Consider the following 15,685-nt stretch of genomic DNA (forward strand, 5'->3'; position numbering starts at 1 on the left):
AGGCTGGGAGGGCAGGAAGGGGGAGAGCGAGGAGGGGAGCGGACCCCGCTGCGGCGGGGGAGGGGGGGCCGGCGGGTGGAGGAAGAGGAGAGTCACAGAGACCAGGAGGAGAACGCACCGCGCAGGAGGCGGCGACCGTGGCGAGACGGCGAAGGAGCAGAGGTGGAGGGCGCGGGAGAAAGCGGAGAGGGGCGAGCGGGGCCGGCCGCGGGAGGCGGAGGGAGGGAGAAGTGGAGCGCGGCGCCCCGCCGCCCCGGCCCCTTTTGTCCCTTCCCTCCGCCCTGCGTCACGCTCCCGGCCGGCCTCCCCGCGCGCTCCCTCCCCCGCCCGCGCCTCCTCCCCGGGGCTGGATGGAATTTTTTCCCCTGGACCGGGGCCAGCTCCGGGGCCGGGGGAGGCTGGCCGGGCCGGGCCGGCGGCGGGGAGGGGCCGGGGCGGGGGCGCCCAGGGAGGGGGCCGGCCCGCGGGGTCCCGGGCGGAGACGCGGGCCGGAGGGAGTCGGGAGGAGGGAAGGAGGATGGCGGGGCCACGGGGAGGAAGGGGAGAGGCCGTCGGGCGGCAGAGGCGGGGAGAGGATGAAGAGCGGGCGGCGGCGGGCCAGACTCGGCGCGGCCTGGGGGCTGGCCGGGGAGCCCCTGCCCTGCGACGCGGGAGCCCCGGAGCCGTGAGTCTGCGGAAAGCGGGACTGGTGGGCGGGAGGGTGGGGACGGCTGGGGCCAGGACCCAGGGTCCCAGAAGGAGGCCGCCTCGGCGGCCTGGGTTTCTGGGTTCCTGGAGGAGGCGGGGGCTGGGGACTCAGACTCCCGAATCCTTGGAGGAGGGGGCTGGGGGCCTGGGGGCCGGGACTCCGGGGCTCCGGAGGAGGAGAGGCCGGGAACACGTCCTGGATTCCAGAGGAGGAGAGAGATGGGGCCGGGATAGCTAGATGCGGAGGCTGGAGGACACTCGGGCAAGATGCCCGCCCGAGCCCTCAGGGGAGGTGGAGGGAGAGAGGCTGGCTTTGGAGGTGCCTCCAGCAGCGGAAGGGTTAACGTCTGGCTGGAGGGGAGGGGGAGGGGCAGGGAAGGGGCTGCGGGGCTTTGAGGGGTCAAGGGTGAGCCGTGCGAGGTGGGGGCGGAGGAGGGGGGAGGTTGTCTGGGCTGCCAGACAGGCCAGGGTCAGCGGCGGGGGCAGGGGATGTCTGGCGGAGGAGAGGCCCAGCATCCAGGCTCCCTTGGGGACCTGGGATTCCAGGCCCCAGCCCCCTCTTCCCTCAGACCTGGGAGTCCGCAACCCAGCCCCCTCCCTCAGAATTCCAGAATCCCGAACCCTTAGCCTTCTTTACCCCAGGACCCGAGAGAGTCTGGGCCTCCGGCCTCTTCTTCCCTCAGACCTGGAAGTCCACACCCCAACCCCCACCCTTAACAAAATGACCAAGTCCGGGCCCCTAGCTCTTCCTCCCCCGAACCCAGGCGTCCCCACCTCTTCTTTTAGCCCCAGCTGGATCCCAGCCCTCCGGGGGTTAAGGGGGCGGGGCCAGCTGGTTGCCATGGTGCCAGACTGTTTGGGTCTGCTCTCTGACCCTTGGGGGCTCCCCAGGGTCTGTAGAGAGGGGGAGGGGGACCCAGACCTGAAGGAAGTCCAGCGCCAACCCCTTCCCCAAATCGGGCCTATGGGCCCAGAGAGTTCATGTCTCCATCAACGTCGTGTCCGGTGACCTTGAACAAGTCCTGACCCTTCTCTCTAGGTCTCAGTTTCCCCAAGGAGAAATTTGCCGGGGGAGTGGGGAGATGCTCGGGTCCTGCAAATCTTTAAGATTCTCAGCTCCCCTCTCACCCCCTCCTCAGGCCCCAGGCAGCCCCGGGGCATGCTGGGAACCCGGACTGGGCTCTGGGCCAGGTTGTGGGGGGGCGGGGGCAGCCTCCTCCCTTCCCCTTCCTCCCTACCTTGGCCTGACTCTCGCCCCCGCCTGAGGGTCTGGGAGGTTGGGAAGGAGGGAAGGGGGATGAGAGCCGACCCGACTCCGGCCCCCCATCTCCTCCATTCCTCCTCCGCCCCCTTCCCGCCTCTCCTCCCCCTCCTCAGCAGGTCGCTACCCCAGCCCTGGGCCCCTTCTCGAACCACCCCCACCCCACCCCCAGCTCCAGACCTGGCTCCGAGCTGTGAGGGGGAGGGAGAGAGGGAAGGAGAAAGACAGAGAGAGAGAGGCAGAGAGGGGGCGAAGGAGAAGGGAGGGAGAAAGAAGGGTGGGAGGGGAGGGAAGGGAGGAAAGAGACAGAGGGAGACAGAGATGTGAGATGGAGAGAAAGGGAGAGGAGAAGGGAGAAGGCCAGAGACAGAGACCTTGAGGAATAAAGAGACTGAGAGAATGAGAGACAAAGAGAGAGGGAGGGAGGAGGACCAGGGAGGAAGAAAGACCTGAGGGAAAGAGAAAGAATGAGAAAGGAGAGAGAGAGGGAGAGGCCATCCTCGAGGGAGAGCGCCGGAACCACGGAGGGGAGAGAAGGACGAGCGCGGAGAATGAGAAACAGGCACAGGAGGTGGCGGCAACCAGGTAAGCCAGGGTCTGACACGGAGACCAGGCGCTGCAGGAACAGACAGCAGGCGGAGAGGGCCTGAAAGATGGAGGTGGAGCGTGGTGGGGGGAGAGCAAGACAGGCAGAAGTGGACAGAGGAACTGACCTGCGACTCGCAGGTGCACACTCTTAGCCCTGGGGTGGCGAGGCTGGGGGCTGGGCCACCGCCTACCAGGCCCAGCTCCTCCCACTTGCCCGTCTGGGGCCCAGCCTCTCCGGATCTCTGGGAGGCCTTCTCCCCTGCCCAGTGGGGGAGCTGACAGCATTCTGCTGGGCGTGGGGCAGCCTTAGGGCTCAGGGATCACAGCTGTCATCATTATAAATGATGGTAGGCCAAAAGAAGAAATGGGGGGGGGGTATCTAGAGAGGTTTGAAGGTTTCATATCCCTGCCTCCGCCCTAGTCCTGGATTCCAGAATCTGACAGGTAGAGAGGGAGCTGCTTGCCCAAGGGGCCAAACTCCCAAACAGGTGAGGTTCCCTCTGACTCCACATCCAGGAAGCCTGGCTATGCCTTCCCCAGGGAGGCAGGCCTGGCTGGACTCCTGGGTCTGAGGGAAGAGGGGGCTGGGGGCCTGGACTTCGGTGTCTGAGAGAGGAGGGACCTGCAGGCCTGGACTCCAGGGACCGTTGAGGAGGAATGGGCCAGGGGCGTGAATTCCTGAGTCCCTGCTGAGGAAGGGGCCAAGGGACTGATTCCTGCGTTCCTTGGGGAGGAGGGGGCCGGGGGCCCGGATTCCTGGGTCCTGGCACCCACCCGTAGAACCGACCTTGCGGGGCCTTCGCCGCACACAAGCTCGAGTCTGTGGGTCCGTGTCGGGGGCTCACCATCGCGGCTGGGGTCTTCCCGGCCCTCCCCACCCTCCCTGACCCCCATCTGTCCATCCATCCGTCTGTCTGTCCACTGGCCGCGCCCCCCGGGCTGAGGTAGGAGGTTGTATAGTTGAGGAGGACACCCACGGAGATCACTATACGGCCTCCTAGCTTTCCCCAGGCTGCGCCCTGCACGGGACGCCCGGCCGGGACCCCAGCCCCTGACCGCTGCCCCATGCCCGGGGACCCTGGGAGGAGGAGCTGGGCTGTCTCTCCTGTCCTGTCCCTGCATTCCCTCCTCCCACTTCCCTCAAAGAATTTCTCTCCCATGAAGAAACCTCTATTTTGCTTTCTCTGTCTCTCCATCTCCGCCATGTCTCTGGAGCGGGCTGTGTGTCTACCCTGCGGCCTCTCAGACCCTCCCTCCCTCTCTTATTGTGCTTTCCAGTATCTCTCCATGTCTCAGTTTCTGTCTCTCGGGCTCTCACGGTATCTCTGTGCCATCTCTGCTCTGACCCCCCACCCCCCACCCCAGGGCCTGTCAGGCCATTACACTCCACACTGCCGGCCTCTGGGTCCCTGAGACCCTTTAACCTGTGAGGACATCCAGGGTCACAGGTGAGGTTCTTGGGAGCCTGGCGTCCGGCCCATCCACAAGCTGGGGGATCGCCCGCCTGACCCCTGACTCCTCACACCCCATCTCCCTGAAAACCCAGACCTTGACATTTGACCGGCAGCAGAAATCCAACCTCTGACCTGTACCCCATGCCCCTCCCCCACCCCATGGTGACCTCACAAAGGTCACCAGCTTCTCCCTGGGCCACGACCCTCTGTTATGGCCCTGCTGGCCCAAGACAGCGCTGTCCCATCTGCCCTGGTCGCCCTCATGGTCTTGAGAGCCCCCGCCTGGGCCTGTCTCCTCTGCTTCACGTCCTATAAGGAGCGCATGCGCATCTGCCAGATCTTTATTGGTGTACAGAGCCCCGAGCTGCAGAAGTGTGAGGAGGCATTCGCCGCGGCCTTTGAGGGCCTCCTAGACACTGAAATCAGTGAGGCAACCTGTCACTTCCCCCAGGGGCCTGGGGGGCGAGGCGCGTAATGCACAGCGATCTTCCAGACAGCGTGGAAAACCACTGAGAGAGATTCGCCCAGAGTGGGAGGGTGGGGGCAGATTTAGAGGGGAGGACGGAGACTGAGGGACAGATTCAGTGAGAGGAGGATCGAGTTGGGAGACAGACTGAAGAGGGGGGGAGGATAGAGACTGGGGGGCAGACTGAAGGGAGGATATAGATGGGGAAACAGACTCAGAGAGTGGGGAGGATAGAGATGTGGGGGGACAGACTCGTGGAGAAGGTGGGGGATAGACTCGGGGGAGGAGAGAGATGGGGGAGAGACTCAGGGAAGAGGACAGAAATGGGGGATAGACTCAGGGAGAAGAAGAGAGATGAGGGACAGACTCTCTGAGGAGGACAGAGATGGGGGAGAGACTCCGGGAGGAGGACGGAGATGGGGGACAGACTCTGGGAGGAGGGTAAAGATGGGGGACAGACTCCAGAAGGAGAACAGAGATGGGGGAAAGACTTAGAGAAGGCAGGATAGACAGGGTAGATAGAAGGGGGTGTGGGACAGACTCAGAGATGAGGGATAGCAGTGGGGCCAGGACAAAGACTTGGAGACAGGAGGTGTCCTAGAGAGACAGAGAATGTCCACACCGTGGACGTGGTGTTGAGGGAACTGCTTTTCCCAGCCTGTGTCCTCCACCCTTGCTCCCAGACTACGATGAGAGAAGCCATCTGCATGACGCCTTCACCCAGATGACCCACTCTCTCCAGGAGATGGCCACTGCCCGGGGTGAGTGGGGTGGGGATGGTTTGGTGGACATGGGGTGCAAACCCCCAAGAGATGGCTGTGGGGGGGGCACAGGATGTGTCAGACCTGGAGGAGGCAGTGCTAATAAGCCGAATGAGATTGATTACTTGTCAGGGAGCAAGGGATGGGCGGGTGCTGGTGGGGAGCTCAAAGACCAGTGCAGAAATGACCTAGAGTCTGAAGCCTAGTTGGGGTCAGGTAGACATGAGCTCTGAACTGACTGTGTGGCTCCCCCGCTTCCTGGCTATGAGGTTCTGGATGTGTTACTGCCTCCCACCTATAAGATGGGACAAGGTCCTTGCCTCCCTGATTGAGGTGCAGTACGGTGAGAGGGAAGAGCCTCAGAGGGAGAGGGAGCACTGCGTGCCGCATAAACTGGCCAGTCCTTGCTCCAGGGCTCAGGCTTCTTTCTGCGGCTGCTGTTACTTTTGTTTTCTGGTCTTGCCCACCAACCTTTCTGACAATGATCCCAAAAGGAGGTTCCTGTCCACCCAGGGGGCATCTGGAGGAGTTAGCATGGAGAAGACTTCAGCTGCAGATCCCCGCATCCCCATAGAAAGCCTGAGCAACTCAAAGCTAGGGTGGGGGGAGGTGCTGAGGACTCCAGAAAACACCTTCTTCCCACTTAGGCCATCTTGTCATAGAAGGTTTTGAAGAGAGCAGGAGCAAGTGCAGTTCTTCATGTAGAAGACCCCCCTAGACCTATGTGTGGGACACACTGGAGCAGGGAGGCAGTAGAGGCTGGGAGGCCTGGGTGGAGGCTGGGGTGAGGAGGCCCGAGCTGGGGCGGGGTTGTGAAGGTGGAGAAGCAGGCACTCAAGAAGAGAGTCAAGGGCAGGAGGGACAGGGCTTGGGTCTGACATTCTGTCTGGGGACTAGGGTCAAGGGGTAATGGACAGCGCCCAGGGTCCAGCTCCATGCGAGGGTGGGCCCTGGGTCCTCCCTGAGACAGGGAGCCCGGTTGAAAGAGCAGGGGTGGGAGCAGATGGTGAGCTGGGCTAGGACATTGGGAAGGTGAGGAACTCGGGGGATATCCAGGACACAGCTAGACACACAGGTCCAGGGTTTAGCTGAAAGGTCAAGGACACTTAAGACTGTCCACGGGCTGTGAGCAGGGGAAGGGGGGCGCCGCTCTGGGCACAGAAAGACCCTCTGGGGTTTTGAGGGGGGCAGACTGGAGGCCGGGAGAAGCTGGTGCAATACGACCGACAGGTGTATTCATCGAATGTGCCAGAGACACTGGGGACATAGTTGTGACCAAATCTGCACACCACTAGCCCTCACATTGCTCATACTGGAGGGTAGGAGGGACAGACAATAAACATAATCAGGGAAACACTGCAGTATGTCAGTTGGTAATCCAGGATCTGGAGGCAGACAGGGAGCGAAAGGGAACGGGGGGGACCCGTGGGTGGTTATTTTAAATAGGCTGGTCAGGGTTGTTGCTCAGGAGAAGGTCCAACTAAGGAAAGCCCTGAACCAGGTGGCAGAGTCAGGCAGATAACTGGGGAGGAGCGTGCAAAAGAGCATCCTGGGCAGAGGGAAGAGCCAGTGCGAAGGGCTGGAGTGCAGTCAACATGGGTGGGCGATGGGAGGCTGAAGTCAGAGGCCGCAAGAACCACATCCCGTAGGACCTCAGAGGCCAGTGGTTTTCAAGCCCTGGTGTGTGCAAGAAGCTCCTGGGAGCTTGCAGAAATGCAGACTCCTGGGTCCCACCCTTCATTCCTGACCAGTAGGTCTGAGGCAGGGCCAGGAAACCAAGTTCCCAGCCGCTGCTGCTCCAGGAACGCACTTGAGAGCCGTTCTTGCGGACCATTGAACTGACTTCAGCTTGAGGTGGGAGCCATCAGAGGGTTTTAGGGAGAGAGAAAGAGGCAGGATCTGACCAAGGCCACGAGGGCCAAAGGCGGAAGCAGGGAGACCTGTGAGGAGGTCAGCAGTGGTTCAGACCAGTCGCAACCCCAAGACGAGGGCTGGCAGAGAGGGGCAAGTGTGAGAGGGGAGGGGTAGGAAGATGATGGATCTGACTCTGTGCCAAACCTGCCCCACACATGGGAGAGGCTGTGTCTGCACTAACTGATAACTAATTATCCTCCTGAAGGCCATCTTCATACCAGCCCTGTCCGGTGGGGTTTTGTAACCTCACTTTCCAGATGGGGAAGTTGGGGCCCAGCTGGACAGAAAGGATGGACCCAGGAGATATTGGGACTGGCTGTATTGGGGCGGGGGTGTGGGGGGGGGGAGGGCAATTCCCAGGTCTCCCAGATGGAGGACCTAAGAGATGGACCTGCTGACTCAGAGAGGCTCTGGATGGTGGCAGGTGATACTGTTTGTGTCTATAAACCAGGGAGTGGGTGGTAAGGTGTGGAGAGAAGGGCAGTGTGCCAGAGGGAATGCAGCTCAACCACCGGGGGGCAAATCTAGCTCTGTGACCTTCAGCTACCTTCCTAACTTCTCTGTGCCTCCATTTCCCCATCTCAAACTTGGAGATGGTAATACTATATACCAGACACCATCCTAAGCGCTTATGAACATCCTCTCACGCAGCCATCCAATGTCATGTAGTTTGGCATGGGGATGCTTTTATATTGTATGGCGTTAAATCCCACCCCCCAATCCTAATATTGTCCTCATTTTACCAAGCGAGGATCAGGAAAGTTACATATTTGGTCAAGGTCATGCAGGGAAGGGGACTTGAAATGGATTCTTCATATGGGAGGCAGGTGTGCTCACAGACGGATGAGCCAGGACTCAAACCCGGATAGTCTGAAACAGCTGGAAGTTTCCTAACGATACGCGCCTCTTTGGGGGAGACTTGGCAACATCTACCCATGCCCCCTCATGGTTCACTTGAGATAACCTTCACCCCTTGGCCTCTTTGGACATTTCACTCCACCCCTACCTTATTCCCATGACGTACTTAGATATCACGCACACACACACCCCTGCCATAGCTGGCATATCCTGTGAGTTACTTGGTTTGGCACAGAGATATTTCTTGAATGACTCTCCAGCATCCTGGACTCTCATTTGAGCACCCCACTCTGATCCCATCCTCCTGACCATCCTGCCATCTCCAGACCACATGCCCACCCTGTGGCCAAGGAGAGACCTCTAAGTCTCTCCTCATTCTGAACCCACTTCCTGGCTTCAGTGCCCCCTCTCTCAAGTTTATACCCAAGGATCATCCCATCAGCCACTCTGTCACCAGTATTAGTTCCTTCCCTTTCTGTATGGTTTGAAATCACAGAGGCACAGGCAGTGGCATAAACAAGCTAGAAGTCTTGAGGCAGGCGCTTAAGTTTCAGATGGCAGCACCACTTCCTTTTCTGGGGGACCCAAACCCCTTCCAGCTTCCTGCTTTACTATCCTAGGATGTGGTCCTTATCCTCATGGTTCTGCATCACTGCTAGAGCTCCAGCCGTCAAATCCAAGTTTCAGGCAGCAGATGGAGGAAGGGGAAAAGTCAATAAGATGGTGCCCCTTCGCTCTTAAGGCTCCTTCTTGTGACTCGCATACAACACTTACACTTACAAATCAGACCAAAACTTGGTTATATGACCACAAGTGGGTCATAGGACCACATGAAGCTGCAAGGGTACTGAGGAATATAGTCTTTTAGTTGGGTGGTTGGTGGGGCTGGGGGGTGCTTTCCCAGTGGAAATGCAGTGTGATGTTACTACAGAAATATTTGGAAGCAACTAGCAATCCCTGTGTATCAGTTTCCTAGAGCCCCTTTAACAAAGTGCCATACACTGGATTGCTTAAAAGATAGAAATATATTTGTTCACAATTCTGAAGGCTAGAAGTCCAAGATGAAGCAGGGTTGGTTCCTTCTCAGGCCTTTCTCTCTGGCTTATAGATGTCCATCTTCTCTCTCTCCTGTGTCTTCACATGTTCTCCCCTCGGTGTGTCAGTGTCCAGATCTCCTCTTATAGGGCAATCAGTCACACTGGATCAGGGCCCACCCTAATGGCCTAATTATAACTTAATTACCTCTTTAAGGCTGTATATCCAAGTACAGTCACATTCTGAGGTCCTGGGGGTTAGGGCTTCAACATTATGAGTTTGGGAGGGACACAGTTCAGACAGAGAGCACCGGAAGGGGCCAAGGGAGAGAGAGAATCCCAAGCAGAATCCGTGTTGAGTGCAGAGCCCAGCGCAGGGTTTGATCTCACAACCCTGAGATCATGACCTGAGCAGAAATCAAGAGTCAGACAGTTAAGCAACCGAGCCATTGGGGCGCCCCACATCTGCTGCATTTCTAAATTCCCAAACCACCTTCACCAATAAATCGGTCCAGCCAGCCATCCGCATTGGGAAGAACCCAAAACCTCACAGTTTGGAGGCCAGTACAATGGTCAAAACTCCAACACCCTTGAGAACAGAGATAAAAAGAGTCAAAGGGGGTAGAAATGAATAATCTGGAGACCATATGAAGTGGCAGGTGTGGACCCTGGCGAAAGGGGGTGGCTGCCACCAAGCTAATTGCTGCCTCATGAAAATACAGTCTCTTGTGTTAGAGCTCTTCCAAATTTTGGAAAAGAGATACCAAACATTTTATGTGACTTTCCCAAATTTTATACGATGGCAACTGGTTCATTTTTAAAAATACTTTCCAGTCCAAATATAACACATTCAAGAGATGGACTAGAGCCACAGGCCACCAGTTGTGGTCTCCACTCCAGCTAGATCCTGGAATTCATTCTACACATACTTCCTGAGCGCTTGCTAAGACTCAGGGCCCTCTCCTGGGTTCTGGAGATATAGCACTAAAGAATGACCTGTTTACTAACTGAAGACACAGACTTAAATGATCATTGTATATATAAATATATATAATTGTACACTGGTGAGAACTCTATGTGGAGCAAATGGAATACTTGGAGAGGCAAAAATACGGAACTGGATTAGATTAGATGTGTGGTCAGGGAAAACCTTGAAGGAGATGACATGAGGTAGGAGATGAAGGATGAGTGGGAGTAGCGGGAAAGATGTGCTAGGAACACATTAGCACATGCAAAGGCCCTGAGGTGATAGAGATTATGGTGGTGTTCATACTAGGGGAAATGAAAGGTGGGTAACAGGCATGGAATAGAAAGGTGGAGGAAACTAGGCCAGATCTTATAGGGCCTAGCAGAACTTGGTGAGGAATTTTATCATTATCCTCCCCTTTCCCCTCAACAAGGTCAACACAGAGGATGCAAAAGAGGGGTTCCATCAGGGATGCCTGGGTGGCTCAGTGGGTTAAAGCCTCTGCCTTCGGCTCAGGTCATGATCCCAGGGTCCTGGGATCGAGCCCCATGTCGGGCTCCCTGCTCCGCAGGGAGCCTGCTTCCTCCCCTCTCTCTGCCTGCCTCTCTGCCTATTTGTGATCTCTCTCTGTCAAATAAAGAAAATCTTTTAAAAAATAAATAAATAAATAGAGAGGGGTTCCATCAGAAAGATAGTCCAGAGGCACACGAAAGGAGATTTGGGGGATCTGTCAGCCTTCCAGGTAGACAGGGCAGGAGGTGGGGAGAAGAAGGGTATTTTATATACTACACATGTGGGTTTGGAAGGGACTGAAGAAGTGACAAACACTTCCTTGAGGAAGGTTTTTACTACAAGGCCCCCCTCCACCCTCCAGGGTCCTTTAAGGTGGCTTTTCCTAATGCTGCGGAGAAAATGCGGAAGGTCATTGCGCAGCTTAAAGAAGGTAAAAGAAGCTAAGCGCGCACACACAGTTCTAAAACCCTGAGCCAGTCATCTTCTCCCCTCAGTCCAGTCCCTCTGAACATTCTAGAATCTGCTCCCCACTTCAATGGATCTGCTTTCCAGCTAGAATCCCATCTTGGGATGCTTCTGTCCCAGATTAGCCTGGGCCTCTCTCCAGATCTCCCGGACCCTGCATACTCTGGGACGTCTCCTTTCCAACTGGGCCTCCTCCATGGGCGAATCCTAGCCAGGCTACACCTCTTCTCTAATTGGGCCCCCCTCCTTTGACCCTGTCCCCTGAAACTAGCGGCCAGGGTCTAGCCCCGCCCCGCCCCCGCCCCCCCGTGAAATACACCAGGGTCGATCCCGCCTTAGCTGCGGATCTGCGCGGGGCCTTAGAGGAATACAGCAGGCCTGGCCCCGCCTACAGGTGGAAGGCTGATGGTAGGACGCCGCAGGCCTGGCTCCGCCCCCTCAGGAAAGCATCTGGCCCAGTAACCTGTCCTCTGGGGGAGCTTCAGGTGAGCACCTCCAGGCCTTCCAGGATAGTAACGCTTCCTCTCTCTCCACAGTCCAGGCCTGCATTCCTCCCTGCGGTAAGCTCTTCATCCCGAACTTCGAATTGAGGGGGAAGGGAGGTGGTCGGGAGCCAAACCTCGCATTTAGAACAGGAGACCAATAAGAACCCTGGAGAAAAGCAATTAAACCAGGTATTGCACACAAACCTAATACAAGGCGGGCCCGAAAGCAAAAACAAGCCAATAGGAGTCCTAGAGGTCAGACAGCGTTGCGAACCAGCCAGTGAGCGCGGGGAAGGTGGTGCCCGGGACCTGTGTGGCCGTCAGAGCCCGGAGGCTTCACAGACCCTACCTGGCCAGAGGGACCCGGGCTGGGGGACGCGGATGGAGCCCAGTTGAAGCGTTTCCGTTCTGCAGGACTCCAGGAGGTCGCCCGGCGTTTCCGCTGCCGCGGGTGCTACTCCACCGTCTGCGACCTCCCGCTGGACTGCCCAGGTGAGGGGCGGGGCCTGGAAGGGGAAGGAACCGCCCGGACCGGAGGAACGGGAGCTAAGCCGGGAAGAGACCCGGCGAAACGGGGGCGGGCTCGGGAGGTGACGCGGACCTGTTTTCAGTCCAGGACTTGACGGTGACTCGGGGTAATGAAGCTAAGTTCTCTTGCACTGTGAACTTCGAACTGCCTAAGGAGGAAATCACCTATTCCTGGAAGTTCGCAGGAGGAGGTGTGAGTCCGAGCAGGGCCAGCGCAAAGGGCTTAGGAGGAGGGTTATGCTTCCCTAGAGGATGCGGGGCCAGGACGCGCGGGTGGGGATCGGGGGAGCTGGGTCTAGATTCAGGCTTCGTGCAAGGGGGGGGGGGGGTCCCGGGATTTAGAAGTGGAGGCAAGGCTCCGGAGGCCGCTTCTAGGGGCGGGGTCGTGCGTGAAGGGTCGGTGACTCCGAGGTTAGGGATGGGCCCAGGGCTCAAGGAGGCGTGGTCTAGCTCGGGGGCGGGGCTTGAGCGTGGCGTACTGGCTAGACCCGGCAGAGGGAATCTGACCTGGGCTCGGGCGAGGCTCCTCTCCTCCCGCCGCTTCAGCCCGAGCGCCCCTCAGGTCCGGACGCAGGACGTGTCCTATTTCCAAGACCTCCCGTGGGCCCGGGGATACCTGGCGCGGATCCGGCCGGTGCAGCCCGCGCACCGTGGGACATTCTCTTGCGTGATCGTGCACGACCAGATCCCGCTGGCTCGGCTCTACTTCTTTCTTAACGGTGCGGGTGGGGCTGCATGGGGGGGCGGGGCTGCGCGGGAGGCGGGGCTCGCGCCTGACTGATGTGCGTGCCCCGCAGTGACTGGTGCGCCCCCACGTGGGGAGACCGAGCTCCAGGTCTCCTTTCGGGAAGTGTTGCGGTGGGCGCCCCGGGAGGCAGACATGATCAAACCTTGGAGGCCAAGCCTGGGCGAGCTGCTGGCCAAGCCCGAGGCTCTGACGCTGAGCAACCAGTGCCTGCTCGCGGCTGTCGTGGCCTTAGCGTCAGCCGGTACGACCCTTATGGTGTGGTGAGTTCCCAGGACCCTGGAGTTCCAGCAGCACCCGCTCTCCTTCCTCAGACCTGGTGTCCAGCCCCTCCAGACCCAGGACTCCAGGCGCCCACCTCCCTCCACTTTCAGACCAGGAGTCCAGGCCCCCAACCACCCCCTCCCTCAGACTCAGGAGTCTAGACTTCCACCTCCCTCAGACCCAGCAGTCCAGACCCCCAGCCACCTCCTCCCTCAGACTCAGGAGTCCAGACTTCCACCTCCCTCCTCCCTCAGACCCAGGATCCCAGGCCCCCAGCCGCCACCTCCCTCAGACCTAGGAATCTAGACGCCTCAGACCCAGGAGTCCAGGCTCCCAGTCCCCTCCTCCTCCAGTTTCAGGAGTCCAAAACTCCAGGCCCTCTTCCCTCAGATCTAAGAGTGCAGGCCTTATCTACCTTTGGAACCCAGGCTTCCAGAACCCGGATATCTAATCCCCAACCTTTCCCCCCAACACAAATCACTCCTTGTTTCCCCAGGATGTTCTTTCGATGGTACTTCCAGGGCAGCTAACAAAGGTATCTTTTTCTTCCTTATCCTGTTTTCATTCCTAAAATAAAGAATATATTTCAGCTCTGTAGATTCTTTCATCTTTTTTTTTTTAAGATTTTGCTTATTTATTTGACAGAGAGATCACAGGTAGGTAGAGAGGCTGGCAGAGAGAGAGAGAGAGAAGCAGGCTCCCTGCTGAGCAGAGAGCCCGATGTGGGACTCAATTCCAGGACCCTGAGATCATGACCTGAGCCGAAGGCAGCGGCTTAACCCACTGAGCCACCCAGGCGCCCCAATTCTTTCATCTTTGCCGGTGGTCACTACTAACGAAGGTAGGAGGAGGCCAGCATACCTCATTTATGCCCAGGTGACTATTCCTCTAATGACAGTAATATGTAGAGTTGTCAGTACAAGGTCCTGTGTTGAGGACTTCAGATACAAGCCCAGACCCCTCCCCATATTTCTGGCAGTTTCTTTGACATTTCAGCTTGCAGAAATGGAGTCCTTATTGAACTTGACGTGGGACTCAACATGGGGCTCGATCTCACAACCCTGAGATCATGACCTGATCTGAAATCAAGCAAGAATCAGATGATTAGCTGACTGAGCCACCCGGCGCCCCATGGAGTTTAGATTGTAATGGATGGTCAGATAATAAACAAGAAAATTAAGCACAGTAAGACATGGATCAAGTCAGAAACTAGCAGGGGCAGAAGCCTCTGAATGTGCCTAGTGTTGGGGACATGGCCGTGGGGAGGCATCTGGAGGAAGACTTTAGGAAATGAGTGTGCAGAGAGAATGTGAGGGGACCAGATCACGCAGGACCTTGGCCAGTGTGAGGTTTGGCTTTTCCTCTGAGATGAGAGTTATGGACAGTTTTTGAGGCGAGGAAGGTCATGATTTGATTTGCTTTGCATGGCTAATGCATGGATAAAGTCTAGCGGCAGGGGTGGAAGCGGGAACCAGTGTTAGGTGCTGTGGTAATCCAGACAGCTTTAATCCAGGAAGGAGATGCAGCTCGGGGACAAAGTGGTGACAGTAAGGAGCAGTGATTATAGATCTGTCCTGAAGGTAGAACCAGTGGGGTTTGCTGATGAATCAGAGTATTGGGTATGAGGGGAAGAAAGGAGAAGGGGCATGTGTCAACAGGCATGGCAGTGCCAATGTCTGTAGAACCCTCTGCCATGACAGGAATATTCTAGATCTGCACTGTCCATTGTGGTGGCCTCCAGCCACCCATGGCCATGAGGCAAGTCAAATGTGGCCAGTGACACTGAGGAGCTAAATTTTTTTTTTTTTGACGATTTTATTTATTTATTTTAGAAGGAGAGGAGCAGAGGCAGAGGGAGAAACAGGCTCCCCACTGAGCAGGGAGCCGGATCTGGGACTCCATCCCAGGAGTCTAGGATCATGACCTGAGCCAAAGGCAGATGCTTAACTGACTGAGCCCCCCAGGCACCCCTGAGGAGCTAAATCTATAATCTTTTATAGCTTTAATAATTTAAATTGTCCTTCATCTATGAAAATAAAAGTCATAAGTGTCTGGGCATCCTGGTTATAACTCTGGAACCCTCTTTGTTTACTTGACTAGGGGCTGCTGGAAGGCAGGGACTGCCTCTTATTCATTTCTATATTTGCAAACCTGGCAAAACATGGAATTCAGTACATACTTGGTCAATGATTTGGGGACTAATTGATATCATCAAAGAATGAGTGAATGAAAAAAAAAAACCAAACCAATCCTGTGTGGTAGGGGCCACTGTTGAGCACAGTGGGTTCTAGCATTTTTTTGGCCTGAGCAGCTGGAGTGTCAGAATTCCGTTTACTGCTGTCGGAAGAGCAGGTTTCATGTGGAATGAGGAGGACAGATGAGGGGTTGGGTCTGGTAAGGGAGGTAAGGGAGGTATCCCAAGTGGAAGTGTCTTGGAGGCAGTTGGGTAGATGAGTCTGAAATTTAGGGGTGATGTCTGATCTGAAGATACAAGCGGCAGAGCCCCCTTCCCAGGCATGGAGCGTGAGTGAGGTATCCAGAGCCATGCCACTGGTTACACAGAGGAAATGAGTGTAGATGGATAAGAGAAGTGGGTAGGAGGAGGTTTCTCCAAAGTTAAGCAGTCCAAACTATAAAGAGGAACTGAGAAGGAAAACAGGGGGGAAGCCAGGCAGCTAGCTGCAGCCTTCTCAAA

General features: G+C 57.0%; 1 protein-coding gene and 1 long non-coding RNA gene across 8 annotated transcripts; one reads left to right on the forward strand and one right to left on the reverse strand.

The window, feature by feature from the left end:
- The first annotated feature begins 529 nt into the window (after positions 1-529).
- On the forward strand, positions 530-13,581 carry SPACA6 (sperm acrosome associated 6). Of its 6 annotated transcripts, XM_032324049.1 has the most exons (9): positions 2,417-4,415; positions 5,140-5,217; positions 10,865-10,933; positions 11,505-11,528; positions 11,868-11,945; positions 12,065-12,174; positions 12,544-12,700; positions 12,779-12,989; positions 13,487-13,581. In XM_032324049.1, exons 1-9 carry the CDS (start codon positions 4,202-4,204, stop codon positions 13,518-13,520), a joined length of 975 nt encoding a protein of 324 aa, XP_032179940.1. In that variant the 5' UTR covers positions 2,417-4,201; the 3' UTR covers positions 13,521-13,581. The 6 variants fall into 6 exon arrangements, with proteins under 6 accessions (XP_032179939.1, XP_032179940.1, XP_032179941.1 ...); XM_032324048.1 differs by lacking the exon at positions 2,417-4,415 and adding an exon at positions 530-664 and having other exon boundaries at positions 12,065-12,700; XM_032324050.1 differs by lacking the exon at positions 12,544-12,700 and having other exon boundaries at positions 12,065-12,172.
- LOC116579111 lies at positions 8,207-12,585 on the reverse strand. 2 transcript variants are annotated; one of them, XR_004281142.1, is made up of 4 exons: positions 12,489-12,585; positions 11,803-11,959; positions 11,432-11,619; positions 8,207-9,430 (listed from the first exon to the last, which is right to left on the reverse strand). It is a non-coding gene; the product is annotated as an uncharacterized LOC116579111 (long non-coding RNA). The 2 variants fall into 2 exon arrangements; XR_004281141.1 differs by lacking the exon at positions 8,207-9,430 and having other exon boundaries at positions 11,526-11,619; positions 11,803-12,152; positions 12,489-12,581.
- Positions 13,582-15,685: the final 2,104 nt, after the last annotated feature.

This window comes from Mustela erminea, chromosome 19 (genome assembly GCF_009829155.1).
Source record: "Mustela erminea isolate mMusErm1 chromosome 19, mMusErm1.Pri, whole genome shotgun sequence".
NCBI lineage: Eukaryota > Metazoa > Chordata > Mammalia > Carnivora > Mustelidae > Mustela > Mustela erminea.

Excerpts from the sequence above, each read along its gene's own strand:
- SPACA6 (XM_032324045.1), top strand. The coding sequence starts at position 4,202 with ATGGCCCTGCTGGCCCAAGACAGCGCTGTCCCATCTGCCCTGGTCGCC. Across the intron at positions 5,218-10,864 it reads GGAGATGGCCACTGCCCGGG|GGTCCTTTAAGGTGGCTTTT; the intron begins GTGAGTGGGGTG and ends TCCACCCTCCAG. Across the intron at positions 10,934-11,504 it reads CATTGCGCAGCTTAAAGAAG|TCCAGGCCTGCATTCCTCCC; the intron begins GTAAAAGAAGCT and ends CTCTCTCCACAG.